The sequence below is a fragment of the Mytilinidion resinicola genome (genome assembly GCF_010093595.1).
Source record: "Mytilinidion resinicola strain CBS 304.34 unplaced genomic scaffold BDZ99scaffold_26, whole genome shotgun sequence".
Lineage (NCBI taxonomy): Eukaryota > Fungi > Ascomycota > Dothideomycetes > Mytilinidiales > Mytilinidiaceae > Mytilinidion > Mytilinidion resinicola.
In genome coordinates, this window is record NW_022985462.1 from 301,509 (window position 1) to 329,495 (window position 27,987).

The window sequence follows — 27,987 nt, forward strand, 5'->3', positions numbered from 1 at the left end:
TGCTATGAAGCGGAAGACTAATCTCATGGAAATATCACTTATCACGTACAAACAATATTAATCAATCATAAACAACTTCAATTCTTCATTTCACATCGCCGTCGTTTTCGAGTATCAGACCACGCCATCAGGAGCCGTGCAAAGAATCTCAGCACTGCTCAAAACCGTCCCACCCGATCTCTCCCTTCTCAAACCTCCTCAACCCCCCAACTCCAACACCCTCGCATGCTTAATATCCGCCCCATCAATCCACTCCCTAATCCCCGCATACCGCTTAAACGCCTCCGTCTTCCCAAACCTTAGATGCGCATCCACACTCTCCCACGGGGAAAACAGCACAAACTCCTCTTTCTCCCCTTGGCCATCTGCCTCCTTCTCCCGATCAACCCGCCATCCCCACCCACAAACCTCCGGCGCCACGTACTCCTGCAACAACCCCTTATTCGCCTCAAACGTCTCTTCAAACGTCTCCTTCTGCCCAGGCTTGATGAAATGCCGCGCTATACTAACCAACCCCTTTCCCCCCTTTCCAGCCCCGGGAATCGGCAGCTGGGTAAGCGGGACATCATAATGCACCAGCGACACAACCTCGACCATCCCGTCTAGGGATTTCAGCAACTCCTGGTTCTCGGCGCTAGGGATGAAGCCGTCCATATGCTGGGCTAGGCTGTCCCACTCGCCGAGGATGTAGATCAAGGCTGGGTCTTCGACTTGCTGGAGCATGTGGAAGTGGTGGTGGGTGTAGGATTCCATGACCGTTTTGGCGTGGGAGAGGGCGGAGAGGAGGGATGGGGTGGTGGAGGTGGTTGGGGGGAGGAGGCGGAGGAGGGCGAGTTCGGTGAGGGTCATTCTTGTGGTTGCGGAAGGCTGGTTGGGATTGAGGGGGAGTTAAGAGGGGTGATGGTGTGGGCGTATGTTGTGAAGATGAGATGGAGATATTGAGAATAAGACGTAATTGAAGAATGAGATGCTCCGCGTGATAATATTTGGGCAGATTCATGCGTGGGCGCGTTTGATGTCGCGTGTTTTGACCATATATATACCCCGAAGGGTTCGCGCGGAGTTAGAGATTCTGACGCGGCTTAGCTGCCTGAAGGACTTTTAGTGGATAGAGCGGGACCATTTTTAGACTTACAGTCAGCAAAGTAGTACCATTGTGGAAAGATTTACGTGAATCCCTCGTGTTTATGTGGTCCTAGTAAATTTTCATCGGACTTTAGGGATAAACGAGGCTTCGTATTCTTTTGGTATAGACTTGGCAAAATGCCTTTCATTTGGATGTGTTTGGGAAGAGACCATTGATGAGCATCAAATCATGGATAATTTGAGGCCTATTTCGTCAGTCTTACAAAGGCTCTAGGAGAGCTTGGAACCGCTTTAATGGTAGAAGTGCTAAAAAAGTAAAGGCAACGGTGGCGGATAAAAAGCTCGTCCCAGATAGCAACCATTTTTTGGATTCCGAAGCCTAGCGTTCGAGTTGAGAAATATACAGCCAATGAAGCTCTAATCGACCGTTTCACCAAACCACACCGGAACCCCGGTCATTTCTCAGAGTTGCTGTTTGAACTGATCCATTTCAACGTCGGACTTGCCCGCTGCCCTTAAGTACACGCTTTCTCATAGTCTTCTGTAGAAAAGCTGAGGGGGAGTTATACAATACACCTCGTTACAGGTCCCTGCAGCGCCTTCGAACGCCCTAGCTCCCATAAAACACCCCAAAAACCCAGTTCATTTTCTCGAGCTGGCCATTTCGCCGTAACGCCCACGTTCCCGTGTTGTGTCGTATGCCTGCAGCACTCTAGCCTGCGACTCGTCCGTCTGTGAGAAGGCGTAGCCACGCTGCTTGCGCATGCGCTGAACTTGGCGGACTTTGCGAATAGCTTTTTGGAATTGCTCCATTCTGCGATGATACGTCAGTAAGGATGTAACACGATGAATGAAGTCATAGAGGGACTGGCCTTGGCCGATAATCCTGGATGTTAAATTTTTGAATTTCTTGAATATGATGGTATGCTTGCGGATAATACATTCGCTTGGCACTGTAATGAAGATTAGAATGGGCCGACATTGGCTTGACAGTCAGCCTTCGTGCGGTTGGTCCACTTACTATTTCCATGCAAAATCCCGGAGAAGACACAGAGCTGGTAGAACTACAATCATGGCCCAGAACACAGGGCTGGGGAACAGCCGAGCAATTACTCCTTGGTACTCCAGCGAGATATTGAGCTTGGGCGCGACAGTGGCATAAACCGGAAGGAAGATCATCCACACAACCATACTTCCCGGAATGGCAAGGAAGGTATACTTTGTCCAAATGTTAGTGATCAAGGCGGCTTTACCCAGTACAGTTCCCAGGGCGGCGGTATAGAGTGCCGCTCCCCAAACCCAATGGCCAGCGTTCTTGCCGTCGCTTTGTGGCCCGTCCCAAAGAAAAATGGCCTGTGACACAAAATAGAGAACGAGAGAGTGATAGAAACCGTTGCCGATCCACGACCAGAAAGAATGCATCTTGAAGAATACACCCTTCTGGCTGAGTTGGTAAAGCTGGGGATAGCGATCCAGAAGCCGGGCACTAACAAACTGATCGAAGATGCCGAGAACAAATGGAGGCATGACTGTGAACAGGACGTTGTAGAAAGTGAGTGTCCAGGATTCGAAGATAATTTGACCGGAGAAGGCGTTTTGGAAGGAATACTAGACGTAGATTAGAGATGTGAGGCTGGGAATGATGAGCAGTGCATACCCAGAACTGAGTCATGAATAGGGCGATATTCTTGTAGAAAGAATACAGAATGACCTTGCTAACACGATGGTAGCTCCAAGCTCCATGGACAAGGAGAAGTTTACGCAGGTAGCGGAATTGGCCGATGGCGATATCTGCGCTTCGAGCAGCTTGTAAACCTTCCACTCCACTGATACCCACTCCGACATGGGCTGCTTGAATCATGGAAACGTCGTTGGCACCGTCTCCGATGGCGAGCAAGATAGCTTTCAGATGTCGCTTAACAAGCTTCACAACCAAAGCCTTTTGAAGCGGGGAGACACGGCTGGAGTATGATTAGTAAAGGGAGATATAACCAATATCGTATCACTTACCAGCATATCACGGCCTTGCACATAACGGCGAGGTCCAGGAACATCTTTTCCATATCCCTCTCTAGGGCAAAAGTAAGTGACTTGCCGTCAATGACTAGCGCAAGCACATCCTTTTCCATAGCCCCTGACTGTTGACTTTTGATAGCATTGAGTTTCTTTGAGAGGTTATCCCTGGTGGCTTCCGCGTTATCCTCATTGACAATCAATAGAGTCATGTCTTCGCTGATTAACTTGCAACTCATGCCAATGTTGATAGCGGTTTCTTGGCGATCGCCCGTCAGGACCCAGACCTTGATACCAGCCTCTTGGAGAGTGTGAATTGTGTCGGGAACGCCGTCTTGCAGCTTGTCTTCGATAGCAGTTGCTCCGAGAAGAGTAAAGTCATGCTCGATGAGCTCGGCAGCCTTGTCGAGCTCCTCCGCTCGGTTTCCGCTGACAGTTGTTTGAGCAGTATCGTAAACGCGCCGCCACTCTTGATATTCGTGCTCAGGAATTTCGCGCATTGCTAGACAGAGTGTTCGGAGTCCCTCGGAGGCGTATTCTTCGAGATGTTGGAGAGTAGTCTCAACGTATGGATTGTTATCCGCAGCTAAGCGCTCTAGTATAACAGTGTCGGCGCCTTTGCAGTAACATCTGATCTTGCCATCTGGGCAACGGAAGATTGTTGACATCCGTTTCCTGGTTGAGTTGAATTCACAGACTGCCAAAAGCTCATACTCGAGCTCACGGCCATCCACAAGGATAGTGACTGCACGAGGCTTGCGGGCAATGAACTTGTATCCCAGTAGAACAGCACCTTCAACCAGAGCACCTTCATCAGGAGATGCTGACTGATATTTGATGGCGCCTGATTTTTCATCGCCTCGCTCTGGGATAACGGTGTGACAAGTTGATAGTAGAGTCAGGAAATGGTCAATGATGTCGCCCGAAGAGTGATTCTTGAGATTTTCTGCCAATCTCTTGAAGTCATGGATACCAACTTCTACTCCATCTTCGATGGTAGCCCTCCGGTCTTCGGGAATTTCGTCAGCGTACTGAATCCCGGCTATGGAGGATTGTTTGAACTCCATCATGTTGCATGTTAGAGTGCCTGTCTTATCAGAGAAGATGTATTCAATCTGCCCCAACTCTTCCACCAACGATGACGTCCGACAGTTGGCCGGGGTGTCAGTTTTGTCGTAATAGATGTCGAGATCAGAATCGATGAGGGAAGCCTGGTAATATTTGACAATCTCGATGGTGACGAAAAGCGAAATTGGAACCAAGTTAGAGTACAGCACCCAATACGTGAAGATGTCAGAGAAGAACTGCTTCGCAGCGTTGAAACCGTCATACTCAAGGTATCCTAGCTGGCCACTTTGCTTCAGTCGTATTGCCAAATCGCCGAAGGAACTGATCAAACTGAGGGTGACCAAAATAGCTCCAAGCATGAGAATCTGGTAATTGACTGTATGTTCCACGTTTGTCTTCTTGATCGGTGTGGCCGTCGCGTTTCTCATGAGTTTTGTCTCGTGGCCGGTGAAAACAACGACTCCATGGATCCAAGGCGTGTTTCGGAGAGTAGCACCTCGTAAGAGGAGCTGATCTGGTGCCAAAGGTAATTCTTTCTCGCCTCCACCAGCTTGAACCGTCAGTGTCGCCTCGTAGGTGTAGAGGCTGCTGTTGGGCTGCTCCGATCGGATCTTCCCGCCCAATCTGCTAAGCTCCGCAGAGCTCACCAAATCGGCTGTCTCAGGGATAGCTTGCTTGATCTTAAGGTTGGTCTCTCCGTCTAGGTTGGCAGTCTCGATGTAGCAGAGTCCCTCGGGCTCCGATGAGGCCAAAAGCACCAAGTCGGCAGGGAATGGTTCCTCGGACTCTACACGCACGATGTCTCCAACAGCAACATTGATCCATCGAGTATCTTCAAAGCTTGATCCCTTCAGCACTCGCGCCTTGGCATTGTTTAAAGATTTGTCTGATGTCTTGCGGCGAAAATCTTCTATGTATTCCTTGACTGCAGATACCAGAAGCACAATGCCGAGGGGAACAATGGTGGTGTACCTTTTAGTAGGCGAGATACCAGGAATTTGTTGTAGAATAGCGGTGAATAAGAAGAAAAGGTTGGCGTATTTTGAGAACTGCTCGTACAGGAATTTCGGGAGGAAGGTAGCGATGTTGTACTTGGTGGTCGAGATGTGGTTATCGACGTACTTGTTAGTAGCATTTGCCGGTGGATTGTTTAGATGTATCAAGCGCGGCCCCAATGTCGAAGGGTCTGGCTTGCCGCGTCCAAATCCGAACTTGAATTTTCCAGAGCCGCGCCTCTTAGGCGGAGGGTATTTTGCACTATCAAGCCCTCCACTGTCTGTTCGTGACTCACGCGCACCAGTTTCCGTCAATGGTAAATCCATTTCCGAGTACTCTGGACTTCGTCCAAGCATGTGTTTGGCCCGACCCATCAGGCCTCCTCCCAAACTCATTATGCTATTCCTATTCTTCGGCGCCGAAGCATGTCGCACAAGACGTGGCGTGGGCTCGTCGGTAGTCCCTCCAGAGGCGTAGTAGCCTTGGACTGATTGATCATCGTGATCAATGTCGTCGACGTCTGAATACCGCTGATAGTTATGGAGATCTGAGGTTTGTGAATACAGCCTACTTCCTCCCGTAGTGTACGGAGTCGAGCTAATAGGCAGCGTGCCTGGTCCTCCTGGCAGACCCGCGGCTGGTCTTCCTCCAACAAAATCATCGTAAGATTCTGAGGGGCGGTGTTGAGTGGTGGGTTGGTGCATATCGGAGTCGTTTATGTCGTAGTTTCGTAGCAGGTCTTCATCATTCGCTGGAGCTCGCTGCCCCGAGTAGTATGTAGGTTGCGGGTCGCCAAAATCGAGTAGGAGGTCGTCATTATTGCCCGAGGCATGTCCACCAGGAGGCCTACCGGCCATTGCGGCCAGGTAGCTTGAGCGGGAGCTTGTCCGTGTGCAATGCTGTCCTAAACCGCAGAATCATCCAGGTAGATTATGGCACTGACAATAGTAGTCGTCTCGGTGAGTGTACGTATGCGCCGTATGGTGGATGTCGTGGTGGTGAACGAATTCGGGAGCGTTTTCTCAGCACAGCCCCGGCCGGAGCTTGGCCGCTTTTCGAGACACAAGCTGTTGGATTGTGTAGGGCTGGTCAAAGCGCAAAGACACGGGGGATTCGTCGCCTTTCAAAAGATCGTGAGGTCGGGTAATACGGTGGGAATCAGGTGCTATGCGGAGCTGGAATAGAAGCTGACTTGGGGTGAGGTCGGGGAGACTGACAAAGTGGCTGAGCGGAGCCAAGACCTGCGTTGGATGCGCGCTTCAACCTTTCGTCTGGTGATCTTCCTTACCACAACAACATCAAGCATTCTGGATTACTTATAATTATTCTAACCTAGAGATACATCTCTTATAGACTCCAGTACTAGAGTCGCCGCCCTCTTTTACGATACAGATGTACCAGAAGACAGTGTCTAATAATAGTGAGGTTTCACAGCACCGCCGGGCTAGCAACGCAATACGAAGGACTCCTGAAGCACAACCGCAACCCAACAGAAGACGCTCTTCCATGACAGTCGTGATTTTCTCTCAGTCTTGTTCCTGCCTTGGTATCATTGCAGAGGGGATGTTCCATTACTATGAAATTAGCTTCGTGAGCATTTATAGTCCATCATTTTCTTTATCTCGCAAGGGGAAATCTGGGCTTTTTCTGGCTCAAGTTGTAGAATAAGAGAACGTGGCCACTCATTTACATTGAGCTTTATCTTTCTTCAAGTCCATGACCATTCCAACAGCATAAATGTAAGCGCCGGTCTACAAAGAATGCAAGCAAATACGTGCATGTCTGCTCAAACATGGAAGTTCCCAACACTACCACTAGCTCTCATGCAGCCATATACAAAGGAGTGATCAGTCAACCACAGTCAGAAAGTGTTAAATGTGCCATCCAGGAGACGCTTCTCTGACAGCTGTTCGTCTTTAGTACTTGAAACAGGGGGTCTCGGGAACTGTCAACCCTGAAGGGTGACGTCTCCCCGCTCTAACATGTTCGCACCAATCAAATTCACCTGAAGTACGAGACCCCTCAAAGTTAGCAAATCAGCCTTACCGTAAGTGGATCGTGAAAAAAGCGCAATGCCTTCTCTGGTGCGCCAGACATATATTTGTCTTAATTTGCATGTTCACAAATTCGCCCGGTTAGCTCAATCGGTAGAGCGTGAGACTCTTATTCACAGCTCTGTTAGCAGCGATTGCAATCTCAAGGTTGCGGGTTCGACCCCCGCATCGGGCTCAATTCCCGATGAAATCCCAATCATCCAATTTTTTGCAGTCTTTGAACCACTTCCAAAGCATCACTTCGCTATTATAATGAGGCAATCCGCTCTACAGCCTTTCTTTTTGCTAGGTATCAACCAGGGTAACATAAGGATGCACCCATGTTGTCATCGAATGAGTATATCGTCTTTGTAGGGTCTGTTTGGGCGGCGAAGCGCGAAGTGTACGAGTTTCTACCGATATTTTGCGTCTATATCTCACTTCACAGCCTATACACATGTATTCCTTTACACTCCTGCAGAATCTTACAGTCGCTGGCGCCAGTCGATCTGCACCTAAACGTAGCATACTTACATACCCCTGGGCGGAATACCTACTAGAGGCAATGAATAAGATCAAGCGCCACCCTCTTCACTTCGCTCGTCACTACTCACCTCTGATGGCTATCGTTCGCAATGCTCTACATCATGCCTGTGAACAGCGTTTCTACCTACGTACTTTTGTGTGAAGTTGGATTGAAAGAAACTGAATGAGTGACAGGGTCGAGCGAATTGAGGCTGCTTCGGGCTGATATTATCAACTCTTCAGCAGCACCGGCATCATTGGCTCGAGTGCATTCCGTCGGCTGACTTAGATTGATCGTCTCTTGCTCGCTCTTTTAAGCCCTTGTGGCACGTTGACCGGCAAGGCTGGACAGCCTTCCTCGTGATCAGCGTGCCACATAAGCAAAGCAGCCTGAGCATATGTAATGACGTATGCTCCAATGGATGGTTCCCCTTACGCCCAAGCCGTGAAGGAATTATGCTTCATCATTGATTTCATTACCAACGCACATGCAGAAGACGAGTATCCTTGAGTCGCAGCTAGACCCACGCACAACGTGTCACTTCTAAACGACAATGCCGCCGCTATGCGAGGAGAGATTCCTGTTTCAATGAACACGCTGTCAAGGTCTCGGTTGGCTGCAGGAAGTGTCCATGGGCAAAAGCAAAGGGGGAATTTCCGGCCGTGGTATCCCGGAGACATGGATGCCCACACCGACCAACTCCCATACAAACGGCACCCAGGCCCCCAAGCAAGAGCGGTCGGCAACCCCGGGAGTGTGGGTCGTGACTGTATGGCGGGCAGCACCCGCTTCCTGGGGTTGTGCAGCGCTCGCGCCAATGGTCCTCCCCGCTCCTGACGACGTCGTCAGGTGCTGCGAGCTCACGCAATCGGATACTGAGAAGACCAATGAGGAGAGCGAAAGGAGCCAATATATCGGACAGTGGAGTTCCAGAGGATAGAGGGACGTTGATGCTTCGGACAAGCCGGCAGACAGCACGCCGTCACCATGCTGTATGCGGTCTGTGGAGGGTATCCCAGCGTGTCCACTTGACGACGTCCTCAGTCGACACCCAGTGATTTCCGCAGAGCCGCATGCCAGGTGTCGAATCGAGGGTGGATGGTAGTTCCTTGTGACAGACGACAGAAGCTTAAGAAGGTCGGAAAGTATTCCTCGAACGACGTCGTCATCCTGAAACTGAAACTAAAGCTCGGAGCGGCACCGAAGTCCCCGCAATTATATGAGACGAAGAACAACACCACGAAACGAAACGACAGCGCTTCAAGACATTGATATGAAAGAGTAAGAATCCGACTCACCTGATTGGCACTCAGCCATTTTCCTGCAGCGAGGCTGATGACTGCGCCACACAGTGGAACATGGCCGGCACAACCCCGCGTCGTCCCTGACGGCAGTGCTGCAACACTTGGAAGCAAATTCTGAAGCCCGCCCAGGCCGCCAGCAACTCGACGACTGGATCCAGCAGCCCAGCAGGGACATCCACGATCGTTTGGCCGCATACTATTCACTCCCGGGCGTGCCCCAGACCACCACGAGCCCATACCCACAGTCCATCGGCTCCTCGATGGCCCGCACCCAGCTGCACCTGCCCTCGACCGCCTCTGCCTACGCGCCCTCCCTCCTCTACTCCGAGGCGACGCCCACAGAGTCTTCTGTCAGTACCGGCCTGGCGAGTAGGCTGTCTGGATTCCAGCTGCTAGAGGAGGTCGACGGCGTGCTAGAGTTGCGGCCGAACCTGCGCAGTCCCGTATACGAATGCGCCTTTTGGTTCCTGTCTTGTTCTTATATATCACAAGACAAGGAGGAATGGCGGACTCACTGTGCGTCACACTTCCGGGGAGAAGAGCCACCTAAGTCGGTCCGGTGCCCGTTGTGCGAAGAGTTCAAGACCACGTACGAGAACGGCCTCGACGCGTGGAATGCGCGTATGGAACATGTCGCGTGGCACCACGAGCTGGGACAGACGCTGAAGACGAGTCGCCCGGACTTTCACCTCTTCCAGCATCTCTGGCAGAAGCGGCTGATTGACGATGCCGACTTGAAGGAGCTGAAGGGTGGTAACCACAATCTTACTAGAGCGCCACAACCATTCGTAACCACCAACGGGAGAGGTCGGCCGGGCAGGAGGGAGTCCCAGACACAACGACTGGGGCCGGCGAGGAGGCGCTGAGATACCTAAGTGGACGATAGAATTCTGCTGGTTTGCTCCAGTTGTACCAGTGCGCTATTGCGTACATGGCTCCTCGAGCGGAGGAGAAACCGAGATTCGAAATGACGGCATATGCAGGCGTAGGCCCAACACTCGACGGTGTTAAGACTGCTTGATGGATTGCATATGGATAACCATGTCGGATTCGACTTATTTCCTACGGCTTCGCGCATCTCTTTGGATTTTGGAACCCTTCTCACCTAATTCACGACTTCACGACGCCACGACATCATGACCGCATAGCCGGAGTACGGAAAACTGCTTCGACTCGTTTCTTTCCATTTCTTCTCTGTTGTATTAACTTTTGGCTGTTGGCGTACGGATACCCAGATTGGACAAGGGTTGGATGGGCAGGCATCAGAATGCAAAAAACGCCTTAGGATACAAATCGTAGCTAGTTTAGTTTCAAAAAAGCGGATTCGGGATCTTTCTTTTATATGATTTGGATAGCTTGCTGTCTTCCACTCGACCAACCCAGCTCCCAGCCCCTCGTATATGGCTCAACGCCCAACGCTTCAGCCTTGTCCTGGTTTACGTGTCTGCCTTGCCAGCCCCTCACCATTTCACTACCCGGCACTACCCGTGCGAATCTGGTAAGTGCAACCCTAACGCTATGCTTGATATGCCGTTCGCCCTGTTTTCTCGGACCGCATGGTGAACAGTACCACTCCATTTTGGTGAGGCAAGGAAGGTAATATCGCGTGGCTAGGCAGCAGTGGTTCCACGAATCTCATGCTATTCGCCACTTCTTCAACAAGTTGGCCACGAAATTCAGGAGTAGTACCCATTCTATGCTCTGATTTGCTGGCGAGTATCTTTATTCCTCCTCTGTTGAGCAACCTATCTTACCTAGGTAGACTCTGAAAACGGTTCTTACAATTGTTCGTCTTTCCCATAAAAACCCACACTTCATAAAATTGTTTCCTTCACCGGTCTGCAAATACCCGCCACCGATTTGTGTGCGATGAGAGACGCTTCACCGCCCTCAACTCTATACACCGCTACTCAGGATCCGCCCACGCAATACTCAACCCTAGGTCCTGTACATTTTCTTTTCGCTATCAAAGATGCTTCAACAAGCTTTCACAAGCTTCACTATCGTAGACTTCGTAGTCGCTATCTAACACCCAAACGCAACGATGCCTCGAGACCCCTAGAATAACACACTCAAATCCCCCTCCCCTCCAACAACCCCAAAACTTTCGCCGCACTCCCCACCGAGTTCTGAAACCCCGCCCCCGCATGCCCGTACTCATGCACAACTACTCTCCCCTCCACCTCCTCAACTTCCACCCTCGCGCCCCCAGTCCTTCCCGGCCGCAACCCCACCTGCGTTGCCAACACCTCGATCTCAACACCCGGCACCTGCAACGCAGGCCACAGCTCGCAACACCGCTTTAGTATTCCCTCTGTCGTCCCCGCATCCGCCTCTGCGCTCCAGTTGCCTACCTCTTTCGTCCCACCGAGGACCCACGTGTCCGTGCCCGGGCGCGGGATGATGTAGGTCACGCTGGGCGTGGCTACGTCTTCGCGGGTGTGGATCGCTGGCACAGAGAGGCTGGGACTGAAAACGGGGTTCTCGGATTTCTGGGCTGGTGAGTCGACGCCGGAGATCTTGGCGAGGAGGGTTTGGCCGCGGATGGGATGGACGAGGGCGTCGGGGACAAGGACGCGGGCGCCGAGGCCCGTGCAGTTGATGAAGGCGGATATGGGAGGTGCTTGGGGAAATTGTTGGGATAGGAGGGTTTCTGCGGCGGTGAGAGCCGCGGCGAGGGTGGGGGTTGGGAGAGTGCTGTGGATGAGGGTTGCGCCGAGGGAGGTGGCGTGGTTTAGGAGGTAGGAGATATACTTTGGGGGATTGATGGCGATGGAGGTGTAGCGGATCCCGGCGTGGGTGTTTGGGGGGAGAGAGGTAGCTGGGAGGACGGAGAAGTTGAGAATGTGGGGACCGAACCAAATTTTGGAGGGGGAGGTGGATTCGGGGGTTTCAGTTGCCCTGGAATATGTGAGTAGGCTGTCATGAATGCTGGACGAAGTTGGAATAGATCTTACCAGTAGAAATAGGAGGGGTAAGTCTGGTAAGGAAGAGTTGTTAGTTTGTCATACATAGACACAAGGAGCACCTTCAGATGGACGTTGAAACCCCCACCTCGATGCCCATCTCTTTAGCCTTCTCTGGATCGCTTTGAGCCACCTCTGCCCACTGCTTGTAGCTCGAAATGTCCCATTCACATTCATCCTTTTGGTCCGCGGTTGCATGAGTTCTCCATTGGGCTCCTGCCCATGGCGAGGTATATTCAATTGTCCCTTCTCCTGGGAAGTGCTTTGCAATGATAGTGACCTTATAGCCGGCTTCCAACAGTGATACTGCTGTCTGAAGGCCTATCACGCCCGCACTAGAGAAGCATTAGAAACCGATATTGTCTGTGGCATATGCTTGAAACTTGAGAAACATACCCTATAACTACGATATGAGACATGTTGAGAAATAACTTGAGAAATTTCTATAACTGAGATGAGGAGAGAGGAGGAGTCATCGGCAACCTCGCATATTTATGTATTACGCCTTGCAATACGTAAGCTGAGATACTCGGACATCTACGGTCACTCAGGCCATCACCAAAGGAAGCTCTATACCGAATCGAAGATAGGTAAAAGGGAGTCGCTTTTCTACGGCGAGTAACTGTGCATCCATCACGTAGAGGGCGACTTTCGGCTCAAGTCTGTGGCAAGAAATACGCAGTTCGTGATTCAGACGCTACCGCCAATATCCGGCATTCCCTGATGAAGTATTCAAGGAATATAACGTCCCCCCCTGGGTGACGGAAAACCCCCTGTGCCAGATGAAATTTATTGCTTAGGCATCTTATACTCTCCCTCACAATCCCATCAAGTTATAATTAGTCTATCATTAATCTTTAGACACTTCCCCCTAGGAAACTAGTGTGCAGCTAAAAAATTACGACGTTCTTAATCATGCTGTCAATCATTCCTTTCAGAGCATCCGGAACGTCATTACAAAGGTAGCTTTACACCCCTACTGCACCACAACCATCTACCAAATTTCATATTTCGGAGCATTGAACCGATAGTTCCAGGTCGAAAAAGATACCTCTAAGCTTTACGGCAATAGGCCCTTAGGAGCATACGTTGCGGATTTGTTCGTGCGAAGGGGTCCGCGGTGTATCTTGGCGTGAGGGTTTAGCGCGGTATTAGATACTGTATTGTATTTTACGCTATGCCTAAAATGCGGAATTTTTCTGGAAACATCTTTGGGCAGTCACAGCCGGGCGGGCCATTCGTTGTTGCCATCTGCCTCTCGTACCTCTCCTACTCGTGCCTCCATCACAACCTGATTTCTATAGCCACGCGCGCCGCTTACCGTCGCTTTTTATAGATAAATATCTAGTCTTAACTTCGTGCGATCACTGGCATTGATAAGTATTGTTCAACGCCACGCACTCTGTATCTGCCTCGACTTCTCACCATTTCATGTCTCGCAAGCAAACCTCGTTGCGGTCCACTTTATAGAGATGGGTTGCCCATTGCAGACACAAGGAATTTGCGGAATCCTTCGAACTCGTTTCGGCTGATAGGATCTGCTTGATTCTGGGCGATCCGCGCCTCAACCTCTTCCGTCCGTTTCGCGATCTCGGCGGGCATATACATTCTGGCCAGCGACTTTTTGACATGGGCGCTCAGCTGCTTTAGAAACTCATTCTTGGTTGACTCGAAAGTTGCCTCTGTCCCTTGCAGTATAGCGTTGAATTTTCCGCCGTGCAGTGTTACCCACACGGAGAGCCAGTCCTCTAGTGTTTTGACCAACTCTTCCTTCTCAGCTTGCTTGGAGACCATGAATTTGACAGGATACTTTGCGGAATTATAGAAGACTTTGTGGCGAATGTAACCAAGCTCATTCGCTCTGTCAACCGTGCTTATTCTCTGCTGGAAACTTTTCCAAGAGCACAAAGGCTCGTAGTAACCAAATTGCGCTCCAGTGGGGTCTATGGCCCAAACCTCGCCCTGTTTCAGTACAACTTTATACACATTATGGTACATGGACTGCGGCATGTTGACCTTTAGGCCGTGGGCGGGGCCAAAGCAGATTCGCAATCCGTGTTTGATCACGCTAACGGTGATTTCTTTTATCTCCGAGCAAATATCTGCGTACACCAGGTTAGTATGGGTTGATGTGGGGTGTGGTTCGTATAGTGGGATCTGACCTCGCAGCAGCTCCTTGGTAAAACTGTAGAGAAACACCATAGCCTCCATGCATGCTGTGTACACTAAAGCAGACTTGAGTATGGCTTGATCTTTGAACAAGTGAGTAGGAAAGGGCGTCATCTGCTGAGTACACAGTGGGTTGGGTAGAGGTCCGTTCAGATAGACTGTCATGCCTTCCACATGTGCTGATTTGATTTCGAGTGTTGTTGTCTGCACTCTGATCTTGTAGACGATATCCTGAAGTAATGATGCCGCTCTGCTCAACGATTTTCGGGCTTGCAGTTTCCGGCATTCTGTTCTGTGCCCAGGCCAATCTGCCTTTTGACACGCGAAGCTACAGTAGAACGTGGACACCGAGGGTTTGTCGTCATAATCTGGTGCTCCTAAACATCCGGTGCACCTTTTCGCAGTTGGGCAACGGCAATGAATGCAGGCTTGCAGTTCTGGATTCGTTCCTTCATTCAAATTGGACATTGTTCGACGGGCAGTACGAAGAGCGCTATGCCGCTGATTAGAAACAAAAGTGCGCGTTGTAATTTGGGTAGTGGGGATAGCGCACGAAAACCGTTGGGATGTTGCCTCCGTGGCGGTTTGATAGATGGCACAAGAAAAGTCGTGAGAAATTGTGGGTGGACAGAAAGGAAATATGCCATTTAGTGGCGCGGGAACACTTGGCGCTTGCAGAGGGTGTCCTTAGAATTCTAATCTTGTTGTCTATCACACGTTGGCTTTGAATTGTCGATGAGCGAGAGAGGGGTAATTCGAAGGTTGTGGTTACACAGCAGAGCAGATGCTTTTATTGCCCGACACCAAATATTGCCAACTAATCGCGATAATCTGCGTTCGCCAAAAAAAGTGCGACCACATCGGCCACAGGCTTTGCAGCCACAGATCAGCTTTCTCTTCTGACCGGCAGGTTGTTGGTCTTCGTCCGAGGTGCTCTCCTTCCCAGGCAGCCTCGGGGCAGGCCCCTAGGAAGGCCCCTTCATCACGTGCCCGTTAGTGATGTTTATGAACATTTCACAAAATAATTCCGCAGTCTCTAACTGGCTACGTCTTCTTTCCGTGTGTGTCACCCAGGTTGTAAGAAAGGTGCGGTGTCCTCCAGAGGTCCTCCCTAGAGAGCACTTCTACGGAACGCTTATGGGTAACAGCCCTAGGTAACTATCATTACTCACCGCTGTAGGTTACGGCCCCGTGATGCAGGTAGCTAACGTTACGTTATCGGCTCTTACAACGCTATTGCATTGCGCGGCATACTACTCGGATGCTCGTAGACCACAGCTATCCCTATTTTCACTAAGGAGTGTTCGCCTTCAGTCTTATAAAGTGCTGAAAGATGTTTATTGTGAACGGCATATCAGTGCAGTGGAAGGATAAGATGTAGCCAATTAGAGCCTGCGTTGTTCATAAAAATCGCTAGCGCGCACGTGACGAAGGGACTTTCTGAGGGCCTGCCCCGAGGCTGCCCGACAGAACTCTGGGAAATCTTAATATGTGCACCGAGACTAAGTTGTTTAAAGTCAAAGTACCCCTCATATTTTCCGGCACGGTGGTTTTCCGCGACCTACCTCCTAGGGAGGGACGTTGATCCATGACGATTTAAAACCGATGCAATCTCTAGAAGGTGCCATTGGTATACTTGTTGGCAAAGGCGTTGAATTTTGTCAGAGCCCACCATGGAATAATAAAGGTGTGAAGGGAAGCCTACTCCATTACAAGAAAGAGGGTAGAGGAGATCAAATCGCTGGGCGGGAGAACAAGGTGGAGGAACTTAGTCATGTCTTGGCGCATTTTTTGACTCGTTGAGTATGCAGCCAACCGTATCTATCGTATTCACAGCCTCAATATCAACATCTGACGAAGCTCTCGGAGTTGCACTAGACCATGTTTGCCTAGAAGAATGATATTATACAATCCATCGCGCATAAACCGAGGGGATGTCCAGCTCGTCATCGAACCATTCCAACCAAGGGCGGGCCGCAGCCTCCTCCAGCAGGCAACCTACTATCGAGGACGACATCAGCGATAATGAAGAAACCCTGCTTTCGTCTGATCCACTGGAGCATTCTCTACCGGAGAGGTACATCTTGTTATAGATTTACATTGTTGCCGAACTGATGTTGTTTGATTTAGAATCTCCTTCAAGCGCAAACAGAAAGCAACCGCGAGCTCTCCCTTCTCCATCCCGCGATTCCTCTCCTCTCCACTCTCAGGCAGTAGTCGGCAAAATTCCCCATTACCTAGGACTCCGGTATCACGTCTAAGAGACCTTGATACAGCCAATGAGTCCACCGAGCGCATATTGAACTACCTAGATGGGCCCGGGGATGCTGGCGGGCAGGTCCAGGATACGAAAGATGCCACTGGATTAGACTGGTATGTCGAGGGCCCTGGTCGCCGTGTTGGGTACGACGATCTCACAGCCATCGACTGGATATTCGAGTACGCTAAGGAACGACAACGACTGCGCTTCCTATATTCGAACTCCCCCGGTATACTCGGGTACATCCGTCAGTTAGCAGACGCTAGTCAGATATGGCTTATACTCATAGCCGCTGGTATAGCAAGTGGGGCTATAGCTGCTTTCATCGATGTGGCTAGTGATTGGTTAGGTGACCTGAAGACAGGCTATTGCAGTAATGTCAACGGAGATGGGAAGTTCTATCTGAACAAAGGGTTCTGCTGTTGGGGATATAATGGTGAGTACGAAGGGCAAATTCTGCAATAATTGCTAATAGTTCTTTAGAACTCTCACAATGTCAAGACTGGCATAGTTGGAGTAGCGCTCTTGGTGTACACTCAGCTGGTGGAGGTTGGATCGTCGAGTACATATTCTTCGTTATTTTCTCGGTGCGTCTGCTTATCCAACCCCATCTCTAACAGTTCCTAACTGTGAAAAAGGTTCTTTTCGCTGTTTGCGCCAGTGTACTGGTCTTGAATTTTGCTGTCTACTCTAAGCATAGCGGTATACCCGAAATAAAGACGGTTCTAGGAGGCTTCGTCATTAGGCGTTTTTTGGGAACTTGGACTTTGATTGTCAAGTCTCTTGGTTTGGTGAGCAGTCCCGCCGCTTGTGTGAGCATCCTATTGACGAATGGTTGTAGTGTCTAGCTGTCGCATCTGGTCTTTGGTTGGGCAAAGAGGGTCCCCTCGTACATGTTGCCTGCTGCTGCGCCAATCTTTTTATGAAATTATTCAGTAACGTTAACAGTAATGAAGGTAAAAAGTTTACACTCCTTTTCTTGCTCTCGACTAACGATTTATCCAGCACGAAAGCGAGAAATCTTGTCCGCCGCAGCAGCGGCAGGTATATCCGTGGCGTTTGGTTCTCCTATTGGTGGTGTTTTATTCAGTCTCGAGGTATGCAGATTGCTTTTAATTTTCATCTTGAGTATACTAACATGATATAGCAATTGTCGTATTACTTCCCGGATAAGACTATGTGGCAAAGCTTCGTTTGCGCTATGGTGGCGGCCGTCACCCTTCAAGCCTTCAATCCTTTCAGATCTGGCAAGCTAGTCTTGTACCAAGTCACGTACCACTCCGGATGGCACGGATTTGAGATGGTTCCTTTTGCCATCCTGGGCATCCTTGGAGGACTGTATGGAGGCTTGTTCATCAAGCTCAACATGCGAATTGCTGAATGGCGAAAAACGAATCCAATATTCAAAGGACCTATCGTGGAAGTGGCAGTTGTCACACTGATCACAGCACTCATAAACTTCCCCATCAAGTTTATGCGCGCACAAGCTTCTGAGCTGGTCTATTTCCTCTTCGCGGAGTGCGTAGATCTTACAGATGACACATTAGGTCTTTGCAAGAGCGGAAAAGCAAATACCGGAGTCGTCGCGCTCCTTCTCATCTCTGCCCTGCTCGGTTTCGTACTAGCAAGCATTACATTCGGGCTCCAAATACCTGCTGGCATCATTCTCCCATCAATGGCCATCGGAGCTCTTTATGGACGAGCTATAGGTCTCATTGTAGAGGTCTGGCAAGCAAATCACCCCAACTTTATCGCATTCGCATCATGTGAACCTGACGTTCCTTGCGTTACGGCCGGCACTTACGCTATTATCGGTGCTGCGTCCGCCCTTGGAGGTGCAACTCGTATGACTGTGTCTATTGTCGTCATTATGTTCGAGCTCACGGGCGCTCTCACTTACGTCCTCCCCATCATGATTGCAGTCATGATCAGCAAATGGGTCGGCGACGCGATATCTCCAAGAGGGATTTACGAGTCATGGATCCACCTCAATGGCTATCCTTTCCTGGACAATCGGGATGACAACAGCTCGTCAATACCCGATGTTCCTGCATCTCAGGTCATGACACGCATCGAGGATTTGATGGTTATCACGGCCACTGGCCACACTATCCAGAGTCTGCGAAACCTATTGAGCGCTCACGCCTTCCGCGGCTTCCCTGTCATCGACAACCCTCGCGATGCCATTCTCCTGGGATATATCTCCCGTACCGAGCTTTCATTCGCACTATCAACCGCTTTATCTAATAGTCGAAACCTCACGTCCGACACTGAAGCGTATTTCTCCCACCAACCGCTTTCAGACCCTACGACAAGCCTCGATCTCAGACCGTGGATGGACCATACACCTATCACTCTCAATGCGAAGGCGAGCTTCCAACTTACGGTCAGCATGTTTCAGAAGCTGGGACTCCGCTACGTTCTCTTTGTGGATCGGGGCACGCTGAAAGGCCTATTGACTAAGAAGGATGTGTGGTTCATCCTGAACGGGGCGGACGAGAAAGGCGAAACGGGGGCTGGCCAGGGCGTGTTGAGGCAAGAAGGCGGCGCAGAAGAGAGAGGGCTATTGGGGGATGAGGCGGATGGAGAGGGGAGTGATGGTGGCCGAGAAGGACTAGGCTAAGCCAGTGACTTCCAAATATATTGTTGATATTCTCTTATCAACTGTGCCAAACTTGACGCTACCAAGCTACTTCGTAGTGTTTTTTCGCGTAAAGCCTCACGAAGCTACAGTACACAGGTTCTTATGTTCTACAGTGCATGGACAAAAGTCTGTGCACTCCCGCGCACCACTGTCTGAGGCCCTTTGATGCACTATGAAACACTAAAATGAGATGTAAAGGTCCAGACAACGCAAATTAGCGTGGCGCCAAACGCTTGGACATGTCATGTTAAAATCTTAGAACCAACGGCGAAAGAGAGTCCCCAAACCCATGTTCTGATACTGTATCCTTAATGTTCATCCGCGCACATATCACCTGAAAAATACATCAAAGCCATGAAGATCATTTGTCTTGATTGTATGTTATGTACCTATTGGCATTTTCCACGAACGCAAACGCCAAACCCGCCAATGCTCAGGACCTCGTCCTAAAAGCAACCTTCCAACGCAAAGTGGAGATGAGCTCATAGCAGAGGCACCGACGTGCCCAGAGGAGCCTCCGTCTAGGCCAAGAGGCAAAGCAAACCACACGAACTCGCTCGAAAACCCGAAAACGGCAATCGCAGCAGGGGAAATAGAACACAGTGCATGGAACTACACACTTTCCCCTAATCCCTCACTCTCGCTGAACGCAGACGCACTATACGCGTCTTTCCGCAAACCCATCCAATCACCCCTTCAATTCCACCGACTCTCTTCCCTTTCTCGCTCCATCTTATCCAGCCGCCTCGCCCTCGCCTCATCATTCTCCTCGTCTTCGTACTTATAGCTCATCCGCCGCGCCTCCCGCCCCTTCTTCCCCTTCCCGCCGACTCGATCTTCTAGTTTCGAGCTGACGCCAGTGTCGCTCTCGCGCCGCCGCTTCCAACGCTGCGAGCTCGGGCCCGTGGGCGGCGTGAATGGCTTATCGTCCTCATCGTCAACGGCGTCTCTGGAGCGCTTCTTCTCCGCGGACGAGAACGAGGAATTTGGGTTCTGCAGCGAGGCACGGCGCTGCGCTTCTTTTAGCATGCGCTCGCGGTTGCGGGCCTCACGTTCAAGAGTGTGCGGGTCGACTGCCGGAGTGGTGGGAGTAGTGGGCGTGATGGGTGTTGAAGGGACGGAGGATGAGGGACGGCGACGGGAGCCACGGTCGCGGTCCCGGTCGTGGGAGCGTTCGGCAGCGGGGCCTTTGGGGGGTTGGAAGACCGCTTGAGAAGATTTGGGCTGCGTAGGCGGCGGCATGTTTGTTGCGATGGGCGCGACAGTAGACGAGTTGCGGGCTTTGGAGCGGCCTTGAATCTTGAACTCTGTTTCCGCCACGGGGGCTTTTGAGGGCCCGGTGGGAGCGGTAATAGGAGGGGAATGGCCTCTTGACTGTGAGTGGCCGTGTGTGTATTCACGATCCCGTTCGCGGTCTTTGTGGCTTGGTCTTGACGAGCGATGGGGACGTTCATCGTCTGAGGCGTATCGGGGGGATCTGGAGCGGTCCCGTCGTGAGTGTTTGCGGTCTCGTTCTCGGTCCCTACGTCTATCCTTTCCCCCTCGGTCCCTATCTCTGTCGTGTTCCGTCTCACGGTCCCTATCTCTATCTCGCTCTCGTTCGCGGTCTCGTTCTCGGTCCCTGTACTTCTCACTGCGGCCTTTACGTCGGCTGCTGGATTCGCTTGGCAGGTCGTTGCCATTCTCATCCCCTTCGAGCGGTTCGTCAACCACGGGACTCCTTGAACGGGATCTGTGTCTGTGGCGTCGATGTTCGCGACTACGGTCTCGGTGAGAGCGTAATGAACGGTGCTTTTCTCGGTCACGCCGGCTGCGGTACCGCGACTCGACTGAAGTGCCTCGAGATGGTTCTTCCTTGCTCTTATCCTTTGATTCTTCTAGATAAGATTCTTCGGGGAAGTTTTCACGTTCATCGTCGTTGTACTTCCGTGAAGAGCGACGACGGTCGTCGTACTCCTGATGCTTCTCACGTGACTTAGTCTCGCTGGTGGGAGTAGGGGAGCGGTCCCGATATCGTCGATGCTCTCTCGATCGGGAGTGAGATCTGGATTTTGACTTTGCTCTCACGGGCGACTTTGATCGCGATTTGGAGCGGACTCGGAGAGAGTCGTCTCGTACAGGTGTTTTGCTGTTACTCGAGTTAGTCGGATGGTAAACTTCAGAGGCTGGCCTATATTACCTCCTAGGTCGGGTCTGTGATCCCGTCGCAGATACATCGGGGGTTACGTGTGCAGCTCCTGATGCCTGAGGTCCAGAGAATCGTCCACGGCTTGCAAATCCCGTGTTGGGGCGCCCTTCACGCATGGCCTTCGGACCAGTAGGGGCTCCTTCAACACCCAGGCCTCGTGGTTCTCCAGGAGTCAAGACCGTCACATCTCCGCTATGCGGTAGAACGGCTGTATTACTACCACCAAAAGCACCCGTAGACATGAACCCCCCACCTTGAACACCTCGTCCACCAAAACCGCCACGAAAGTCATGTCCTGCGCCGCGTCCAAATCCACCCCGTGCACCCGCACGGCCTCTGTGCGAGTAGCCGTTCATTATACCCACTTGGTGGGCCTGCCCGGGATAAACTTGACCCATCATATCATGTGACATGCCCATTTCCATCCCCATGTTCATGTTCATGTTTTGATGGTCAAACGGTTGAGAGTACGGTTCCGACGTATCGACAGTGGCAATAGGTTGGAATTGCTGGGTAGGTGTATCCATATTGGCATTCATGGAGGTATCTTCGGCGAATCCTTCTGCTGGCCTAGTCAATGCGCTCGTTTCTAAGGTTTCGTTGTTTTCATGTTCTGAACCTGATGCATTGATACTGTTAGCGTTCTGTTCACCTTCTGCCTTTATATCACTATTTCCAGTAGACACGTCAGGCCCAAGATTCTCCGCTGAATCAGATGGCTTCTCTGGTCCGCCATCTACCCCTTCTGCTTCAGTATCTGGAGGAACTTGTGATTGCTCCACGGTCATTCGAATTGATGAATCCTGTAGCCCCGAGGAAGTCTGCCTGTCGGTGGTGTCGTCGCTCTTTTGCTCGGAGTGATTCTGGTAGGTGGGAACCTGGTTCTGACCGTAGGTCTGACCATGATTTTGAGTGGCAAGATTGCCTTGATGACCTCGACCAAAACCGCCCCTCTGTGGATACGCCCCCTGGCCTTGGAAACGATTTTGGTTCTGGAAATTATTCTTGGGGAACTGTTGCTGGTGCATCTGATGTGGGAAATTTCCCTGCGATGATTGATTATATCCACCACCGGGATAATATCCTGCATTCGCGCCACCAAAGTGACCGCCACTCATCTGTTGCCCGTTCCATCCCGCGCCATAACCACCGCCATAGTTCATTCCCATATTCATGCCTGCCATTCCATTCATGCCCATGCCTTGTCCTCCGAAACCTCCAAACATTCCTTGCGACATGGGCCCCATGTTCATGCCTGGCATGCCTGAAAAGACAGTTAGCTTCAATTCACTTAGTGATAGGTGCGAGAAGTGCTTACTCATCATTGACGAATAATTATTCCAGTCGCCGCTGTTCATGCCGTTTGGCATTTGCATCATGGGGTTAAATCCGGTGGTGCCGCTCCAGTCCATGCCGTTGTTGAAGTTTCCAAATGCACCAGGGTACATCTGTCCTTGGCCTCCGTTCATATTGTTCCACATTGTGGATGAGTCTTGTCCCTCGGCATTTTCACCGCTCTGGACACCAGTCTGAGCGTCTTGTGGTTGGCTCTCAGGAGCAGCTGAGGTACGCCCTACGCTCTTGTTTGAGGTTGGAGCTTGTGCCGTACTGCCCCGTCGGGCATCGAGAGATTGAGGCAGCGAGCTTGCCTAGGGACCATGAGTAGCTGTTCTCAAACTAAATGCCTGAAGATACTTACCTCAACGAGTTGCTGCTCCGGTGCCTGATTGTCATCAACCGGAGCTTCTGACCCTGCGATTCCTACCTCTGTCGTCGAAGCTCCGTCCACATTGGGGTTATCCTGCTGGCTTGAGGAGGCTTCAACGCTCTGAAAGGGCTGATCTGAGGTATCGAGCGCTTGCTCACTCGACGAGGTCGTCGCCGAGGGCGCCGGAGCAGTAGCGGCTGCAGGCTTTGGCGTGTTTGCTGCGCGTTCCTTCTCGCGCTTCTTCTCTTCCTTCTTTATGAATGCGGAGACTGTCAGGCGGAGGCCTTTGCTCGGTTGGCAAGCATCGGCGGAGAGGGGGCTGTGGGCGCAGACAGGACATGATTCAGGCAGAGCGCTTTGGCCTGGAATAATTAGCAATGGAAGCAAGCAAGATACGCTGAAGTGAGAACTTACAAGAACCACAGATATTCTGATCGCAGCATGGGAGACGGAACGCGTTGACTACGAGCTTGCTGTCTATAGCGCAACGTAGCTTCACGGGTATATCGCCTTGCGCGAAAGAGCTGCGAGGAACGCGTTAGACAGAATTAGGACGAGGCAATGGCAGGATAACCTACCTGGCGTTATCCATAGCCGCCATGGTAGCAAGAGTGACAGCTACTTGTCGGAGGCGGGTGGTGAGGGATGAGCCTCCTGTCTTTGACAGAGCGCAAGAGAGCCGAGCCGAACGTCGCAGGCTCACGACATAACTAAGGGAGCTGGTAAGAGAGGCGAGGACACAACGAAGGCCGAGGAGGTGAGGTTGCGGATGTCGAAGGAGGCGTGTTGTTGGGAGTCGGCGGCGTGAAATTCTGTCAAGCTGGAGGAGTGAACGAAAGGCTGCCGAGATGGCCCGAGCGCCCGGCACGTGAGCCCCTTCCCTCGCCTCAGGGTTCGCCGTCAAACTTCCCCAATCACTTCGACGAACTGTAAATCGGAATCAATTGTAAGAAGATTGTTCTTGTCGGGCAAGAGGTACAGCTGCTCTAACTCAAGACTAATCTCACTGAGACGCGCGGTCTATTTTAGGTCTAGTCTCACGGACGTCATCATGGAGGCTGCGTAGTTCTCACGCTTCTATCAACATCCATCTGTCCTTTGCTCTGCTGCATTTTCATCATTTCCCTACTTACATGTGCATCAGCGCTCTCTCTGGCCCTTAGAAGGAGAAACATGATCCTGACTCAGATTTCCTACCTTGATTGCTTGGTTTTTCTTGTTTTCCTAGCTCCGCAATTGCTCATCCACGTCGGACTCTGGCGAACAGCGCGATGGGTTGTGGGAGCGCTTCCTTTTCTAAGTAATCAAGAAACCTCTCCTGTGCGAGGAACACTCGAGCTAACAGTCATTGAAGCCATTGTTCTACCCTTCCGGTTCGCCAAGGAAAGGTTCTTCACGTCGTTCCAAAACCGAAGTCCGTTCGTCCAACAGGCTACGCTGTTCCAAGATCTCGTTGTCAGATGCGTACGATATGCTTTTGCATCTATGCCAGCATATCTTGGTAGAGTCTTCTTCTCGAAGGCCGTTGCTCTCCCGTTTCTTCGCTTCAGAATGCTCCGACATGGCTATCTTCAATCACCAATCACCTGGCGTGAGGTCAACAAAGTGTGTACAATGCGCAACTATTTAAAATTGAACTCTGCTGATATCTTTAGGATGGGTTCCGGGGTGTGTGGCTTACGTACGACCAGTCTAGGCAGCCTGACATTGTCGTTTACTACTGTCATGGTGTGTATTTTCTTGTACTGCAAAAAGCAGCGCTAATTGCCTTCAGGAGGAGGATTCTCGATGGGTTCCAGTTATTTTTACATGGAGTTCCTACTCGCGTTGGTAACACTTATGAAAGATTCTGGCTATCAAAACCCCGCTCTTTTCACTTTAGAGTATAGTCTTGTTCCAGACGCCGTATATCCCACTCAGGTTCAGCAGGCGTTTGCTGGCTTCGAATACGTCATCTCAATCGCAAAAGACCCATCGCGAATTTGCGTTGGGGGAGACTCCGCTGGAGCAACGGTCGTACTGAGTCTCTTGCTGTACATGGCAGACCATCCTTCATATCGTTCCCGTCTTCCTGGTTTCGCCATGATGATCTCACCATGGGTAACTCTCGTCTCAGAGAACAATCGCAATACCGCCAGTGATTATTTGAACAAGGAGAGCCTTGATATTTACGGCCGCCAGTACTGTGGATCCAAGGTGCTTGTTGACGATCCAATGGTATCCCCTGGAAACTGCAAAGACTTGAACAGGTGGGCAAGAGCAACCCCAACCAACGGATGGGCATTTCTCTTTGGCTCCGAAGAGGTCCTTGCGCCCGAGACACGCGCTCTTATCTCTCTGCTTAAGAAGTCGGGCGCAGAAGTTCACGTTGATGAAGAGAAGGGTGGAATTCACGCATGGCCTGTGGCAGCCTTGTATCTAGGCGAATCGAAGGATGAACGATTGAAAGGACTACGGGATATGGCAGACTTGCTACGCCGCAAAGTCAAGTAAAGAAACAGCGACCGCCTGTGATAGTCCAGGTGACACATTCGCCAATCACTCTGCCCTCCCACTAGGAGCTTTGTCCGTCAAGAAGTAGGAACCCTCCGATAGCTAGCCTCGACCAGCCTTTCAGTACGACCGTCTAGCCATCTATCCATCGGATTTTTCCCTTTGGAAGTCTCAACTTTCTCGTGTTCCAGTGCGATCTTTTCCGCAAGTTCTCCGAACCCGAGATCCTTCGCCGCGGTCAGTATGCCGCTGGTATCTCTGACGCTGTGTTCGCTCGATCCATGTGCGAGTTGGCTCATAAGGGCGGTGAGATTGGCCGTCGTTATTTGAGCATCAGGTGTGTTGGAAGCGGATGGTCTGGCCTTCAAGAGGCCCTTAGGCTGCTGGAAACTCGCTGGCGGCTCACGCTGGGTCCGCAATGAGGTAGCACAGGAGGCGACATCACTGGATACCTGGTCAGCTCGACGTCGATAAAGATCATTCGTTCTACAAAGCATAGTGAACACTTACGAGGAGGGTCGGGTGACATCTTGGGTCGACGAATTCATTGCAACAGGAAGCGACGACTGTAGACCGTGTTCGTTGGTTGGCAAAGGCAGACTGAGAGGGCTGCTTGGGCTTTGACTTGGTTCAGGTAACTTCTAAAGAAAGAAGGAATGGATGACACGTTCAACCAGAAAGAGTGCAGAAGAAGGTCCTTCATATAGTGGGATTGGCAGCGCTTGATTGCCCGAAATCATCACTCAGCTTGGCAGTAAATGAGAGGCGTAAAGGCAACTCGACCTGCGACGCTATCCGGAGAGACTTCTGCAATAATGAGAACGCAAGTGACTATTTTCATAGTGGTTCTGCGGGCTTGAACTGCAATAAGAGCCGCTCCTCGTTACAATTGCACTTCCCACAAGTCATTTAGAAGGCCGAGCGGTCCAATGCGGTCCCGCCGTGTCCAATGGACGCCCACGCTCCGCTGCCAGGAACATACCCATGTACTGATCCGATGGTGCCGTGGATACAGCGAAGCGCAAAAGTTGTGTTCCATCTACGCCGTTGCAGTCAGGAAGCGCAAAATACCCTGGCCGCCGATGTATTTGCACGGGGATGGTACGGCGTCCCCAAGCGCCCCAGGCGCACGAACTGCAAGTTAACCAGAGGCAAATGATTTTTGCGCATCGATCTGCCGCCCCGCAGCTTACACGAAGTGCAAAAAGCAGAACTTCTGGTATTTTTGCAGCTTAGATGGGTGTGGCGTTGCACCAACGAACGAACTGCAATTTTACCCCAGTCATCTCATTATTGCGCATCGATTGGACCTGGTATCTACCCAATAGAATTCTAGATTTTCTAGTGCTATTCAGAAGGCATTTAGAAACTTCATGACGCCGGCGCAGGTGAGCTAGGGATCTACCCACTATTCTAGATTTTCAAGTGCTATCTAAAAGGCATCTAGAAACTTCACGACGCCGACGCAGGTGAGCTATGCCGTAAGACAAATTACCATCATTTATTTGCTAGGCTAGGAAGCGCAGAAATCTCTTGCCTTCTACGTTCTTGCACCTGCTCTCGAATGGAGACGTCGAGCTTGGGCTAGCGAACTGCAATTCTGGCGGAGGCAACACATTATTGCACCCCATTGCTTATGGTGGCTGAGACCTGCCCACGGCTGTGCCTGAGAGCTGCGCAGTCTGGCTGACACACTCTGTAATCAGAATTTCTTTGCCACACCTACGCCCAGTATCCGCGCCAGCCTCGACCCGTCACATAAAGTTGCAGCTCCAACAGCCTTTGCGACAGGTCAGTTGATACACCCGCTCGTCGACCATCGCAGGTTTCATCGCTGCTTTCGCCATGACGCACAATTGGGACGATGTTTGGGAAGACATTCGACACTATTATGTCGTTAAGCGCAAGCCGCTCAAAGAAGTTATGGCTTTGATGGAAAAGGAGCACGGTTTTAAGGCCAGGTAAGTGAAGGTGCTGCTTTTGATGAAACAGCAGTGCTAAGAACGTAACTGATGAAGTGAACGGTCGTACCGCACGAAAATGAAAGAGTTTAATTTCAAGAAAAGGAAGTCCTCCCATATAATGTCGAGAGTGCCATCAGACTCTGCATCCCACCGAGAGGCCTCCCGTGCTTCAATAGCTCTGATGTCGTGAGTGTCCTCATCTACTTCTTCCACTAGTATTATACGCCAGGTTAGACACCTCGTGTATATTCCACGAGATAACACATCACATCAGTATCCCACAAAGTGCACCTTACCCTTTGATTTCATCAATGCATCCTCAAATCGAGCATCAGCAAGTCCCCAGTCCTACCACTACCAATGGTGATATCGAGAGATTGGACGAAGAGGCCATGGCTGCTATCGTCGAGAACAATGTCGCCTTCGTTCAGCGCATCCTTGATTCAGTTCCCGACCCAGACTCGACGCTTCCCGGGCTGATCCTGTCGTCAGAAGGATCCAACACAATGCCGTACCTCTATAGAGCCGTCACCACTGAGCGCTCATCTATCGAAATGGTCCAGCTTTTG

General features: G+C 51.1%; 8 protein-coding genes and 1 non-coding gene across 9 annotated transcripts; 4 read left to right on the forward strand and 5 right to left on the reverse strand.

Annotated features, from left to right (window-relative positions):
- Nucleotides 1–147: 147 nt before the first annotated feature.
- BDZ99DRAFT_468104 (uncharacterized protein) lies at nt 148–1,014 on the reverse strand. The gene has a single exon (XM_033721169.1). It carries the CDS (start codon nt 847–849, stop codon nt 199–201), a length of 651 nt encoding a protein of 216 aa, XP_033570528.1. The 5' UTR covers nt 850–1,014; the 3' UTR covers nt 148–198.
- A 234-nt stretch (nt 1,015–1,248) lies between these two features.
- On the reverse strand, nt 1,249–6,139 carry BDZ99DRAFT_468105 (phospholipid-transporting ATPase). Its single transcript, XM_033721170.1, has 5 exons — nt 3,097–6,139; nt 2,744–3,047; nt 2,108–2,694; nt 1,959–2,039; nt 1,249–1,900 (listed from the first exon to the last, which is right to left on the reverse strand). Exons 1-5 carry the CDS (start codon nt 6,018–6,020, stop codon nt 1,729–1,731), a joined length of 4,068 nt encoding a protein of 1,355 aa, XP_033570529.1. The 5' UTR covers nt 6,021–6,139; the 3' UTR covers nt 1,249–1,728.
- Nucleotides 6,140–7,292: 1,153 nt separating this feature from the next.
- On the forward strand, nt 7,293–7,392 carry BDZ99DRAFT_t78. Its single transcript has one exon. It is a non-coding gene; the product is annotated as a tRNA-Lys (tRNA).
- Nucleotides 7,393–8,584: 1,192 nt separating this feature from the next.
- Nucleotides 8,585–10,365, forward strand: BDZ99DRAFT_426981 (uncharacterized protein). The gene is made up of 2 exons (XM_033717138.1): nt 8,585–9,003; nt 9,075–10,365. Coding segments are annotated over exons 1-2 (819 nt in total). The 5' UTR covers nt 8,585–9,002; the 3' UTR covers nt 9,893–10,365.
- Nucleotides 10,366–10,647: 282 nt separating this feature from the next.
- On the reverse strand, nt 10,648–12,411 carry BDZ99DRAFT_503181 (FAD dependent oxidoreductase; the record flags this gene model as incomplete). Its single annotated transcript, XM_033723946.1, has 4 exons — nt 10,648–11,927; nt 11,984–12,006; nt 12,081–12,327; nt 12,389–12,411. The coding sequence occupies 4 exons, from the start codon at nt 12,409–12,411 to the stop codon at nt 11,099–11,101; spliced, it is 1,122 nt and encodes a 373-aa protein (XP_033570531.1). The 3' UTR covers nt 10,648–11,098.
- A 724-nt stretch (nt 12,412–13,135) lies between these two features.
- On the reverse strand, nt 13,136–14,899 carry BDZ99DRAFT_426986 (uncharacterized protein). Its single transcript, XM_033717139.1, has 3 exons — nt 14,715–14,899; nt 14,155–14,654; nt 13,136–14,094 (listed from the first exon to the last, which is right to left on the reverse strand). Exons 2-3 carry the CDS (start codon nt 14,627–14,629, stop codon nt 13,457–13,459), a joined length of 1,113 nt encoding a protein of 370 aa, XP_033570532.1. The 5' UTR covers nt 14,630–14,654; nt 14,715–14,899; the 3' UTR covers nt 13,136–13,456.
- A 1,180-nt stretch (nt 14,900–16,079) lies between these two features.
- BDZ99DRAFT_576052 (uncharacterized protein) lies at nt 16,080–19,348 on the forward strand. The gene is made up of 7 exons (XM_033728530.1): nt 16,080–16,238; nt 16,292–16,857; nt 16,905–17,008; nt 17,060–17,212; nt 17,263–17,377; nt 17,427–17,518; nt 17,569–19,348. The coding sequence occupies exons 1-7, from the start codon at nt 16,096–16,098 to the stop codon at nt 19,042–19,044; spliced, it is 2,649 nt and encodes an 882-aa protein (XP_033570533.1). The 5' UTR covers nt 16,080–16,095; the 3' UTR covers nt 19,045–19,348.
- Nucleotides 19,349–19,417: 69 nt separating this feature from the next.
- BDZ99DRAFT_576053 (uncharacterized protein) lies at nt 19,418–23,757 on the reverse strand. Its single transcript, XM_033728531.1, has 6 exons — nt 23,540–23,757; nt 23,376–23,485; nt 22,953–23,323; nt 22,572–22,902; nt 21,245–22,517; nt 19,418–21,193 (listed from the first exon to the last, which is right to left on the reverse strand). Exons 1-6 carry the CDS (start codon nt 23,560–23,562, stop codon nt 19,762–19,764), a joined length of 3,540 nt encoding a protein of 1,179 aa, XP_033570534.1. The 5' UTR covers nt 23,563–23,757; the 3' UTR covers nt 19,418–19,761.
- A 377-nt stretch (nt 23,758–24,134) lies between these two features.
- BDZ99DRAFT_399615 (alpha/beta-hydrolase) lies at nt 24,135–25,454 on the forward strand (the record flags this gene model as incomplete). The annotated part of the gene is made up of 4 exons (XM_033716139.1): nt 24,135–24,261; nt 24,307–24,566; nt 24,617–24,689; nt 24,736–25,454. 4 exons carry the CDS (start codon nt 24,135–24,137, stop codon nt 25,452–25,454), a joined length of 1,179 nt encoding a protein of 392 aa, XP_033570535.1.
- Nucleotides 25,455–27,987: the final 2,533 nt, after the last annotated feature.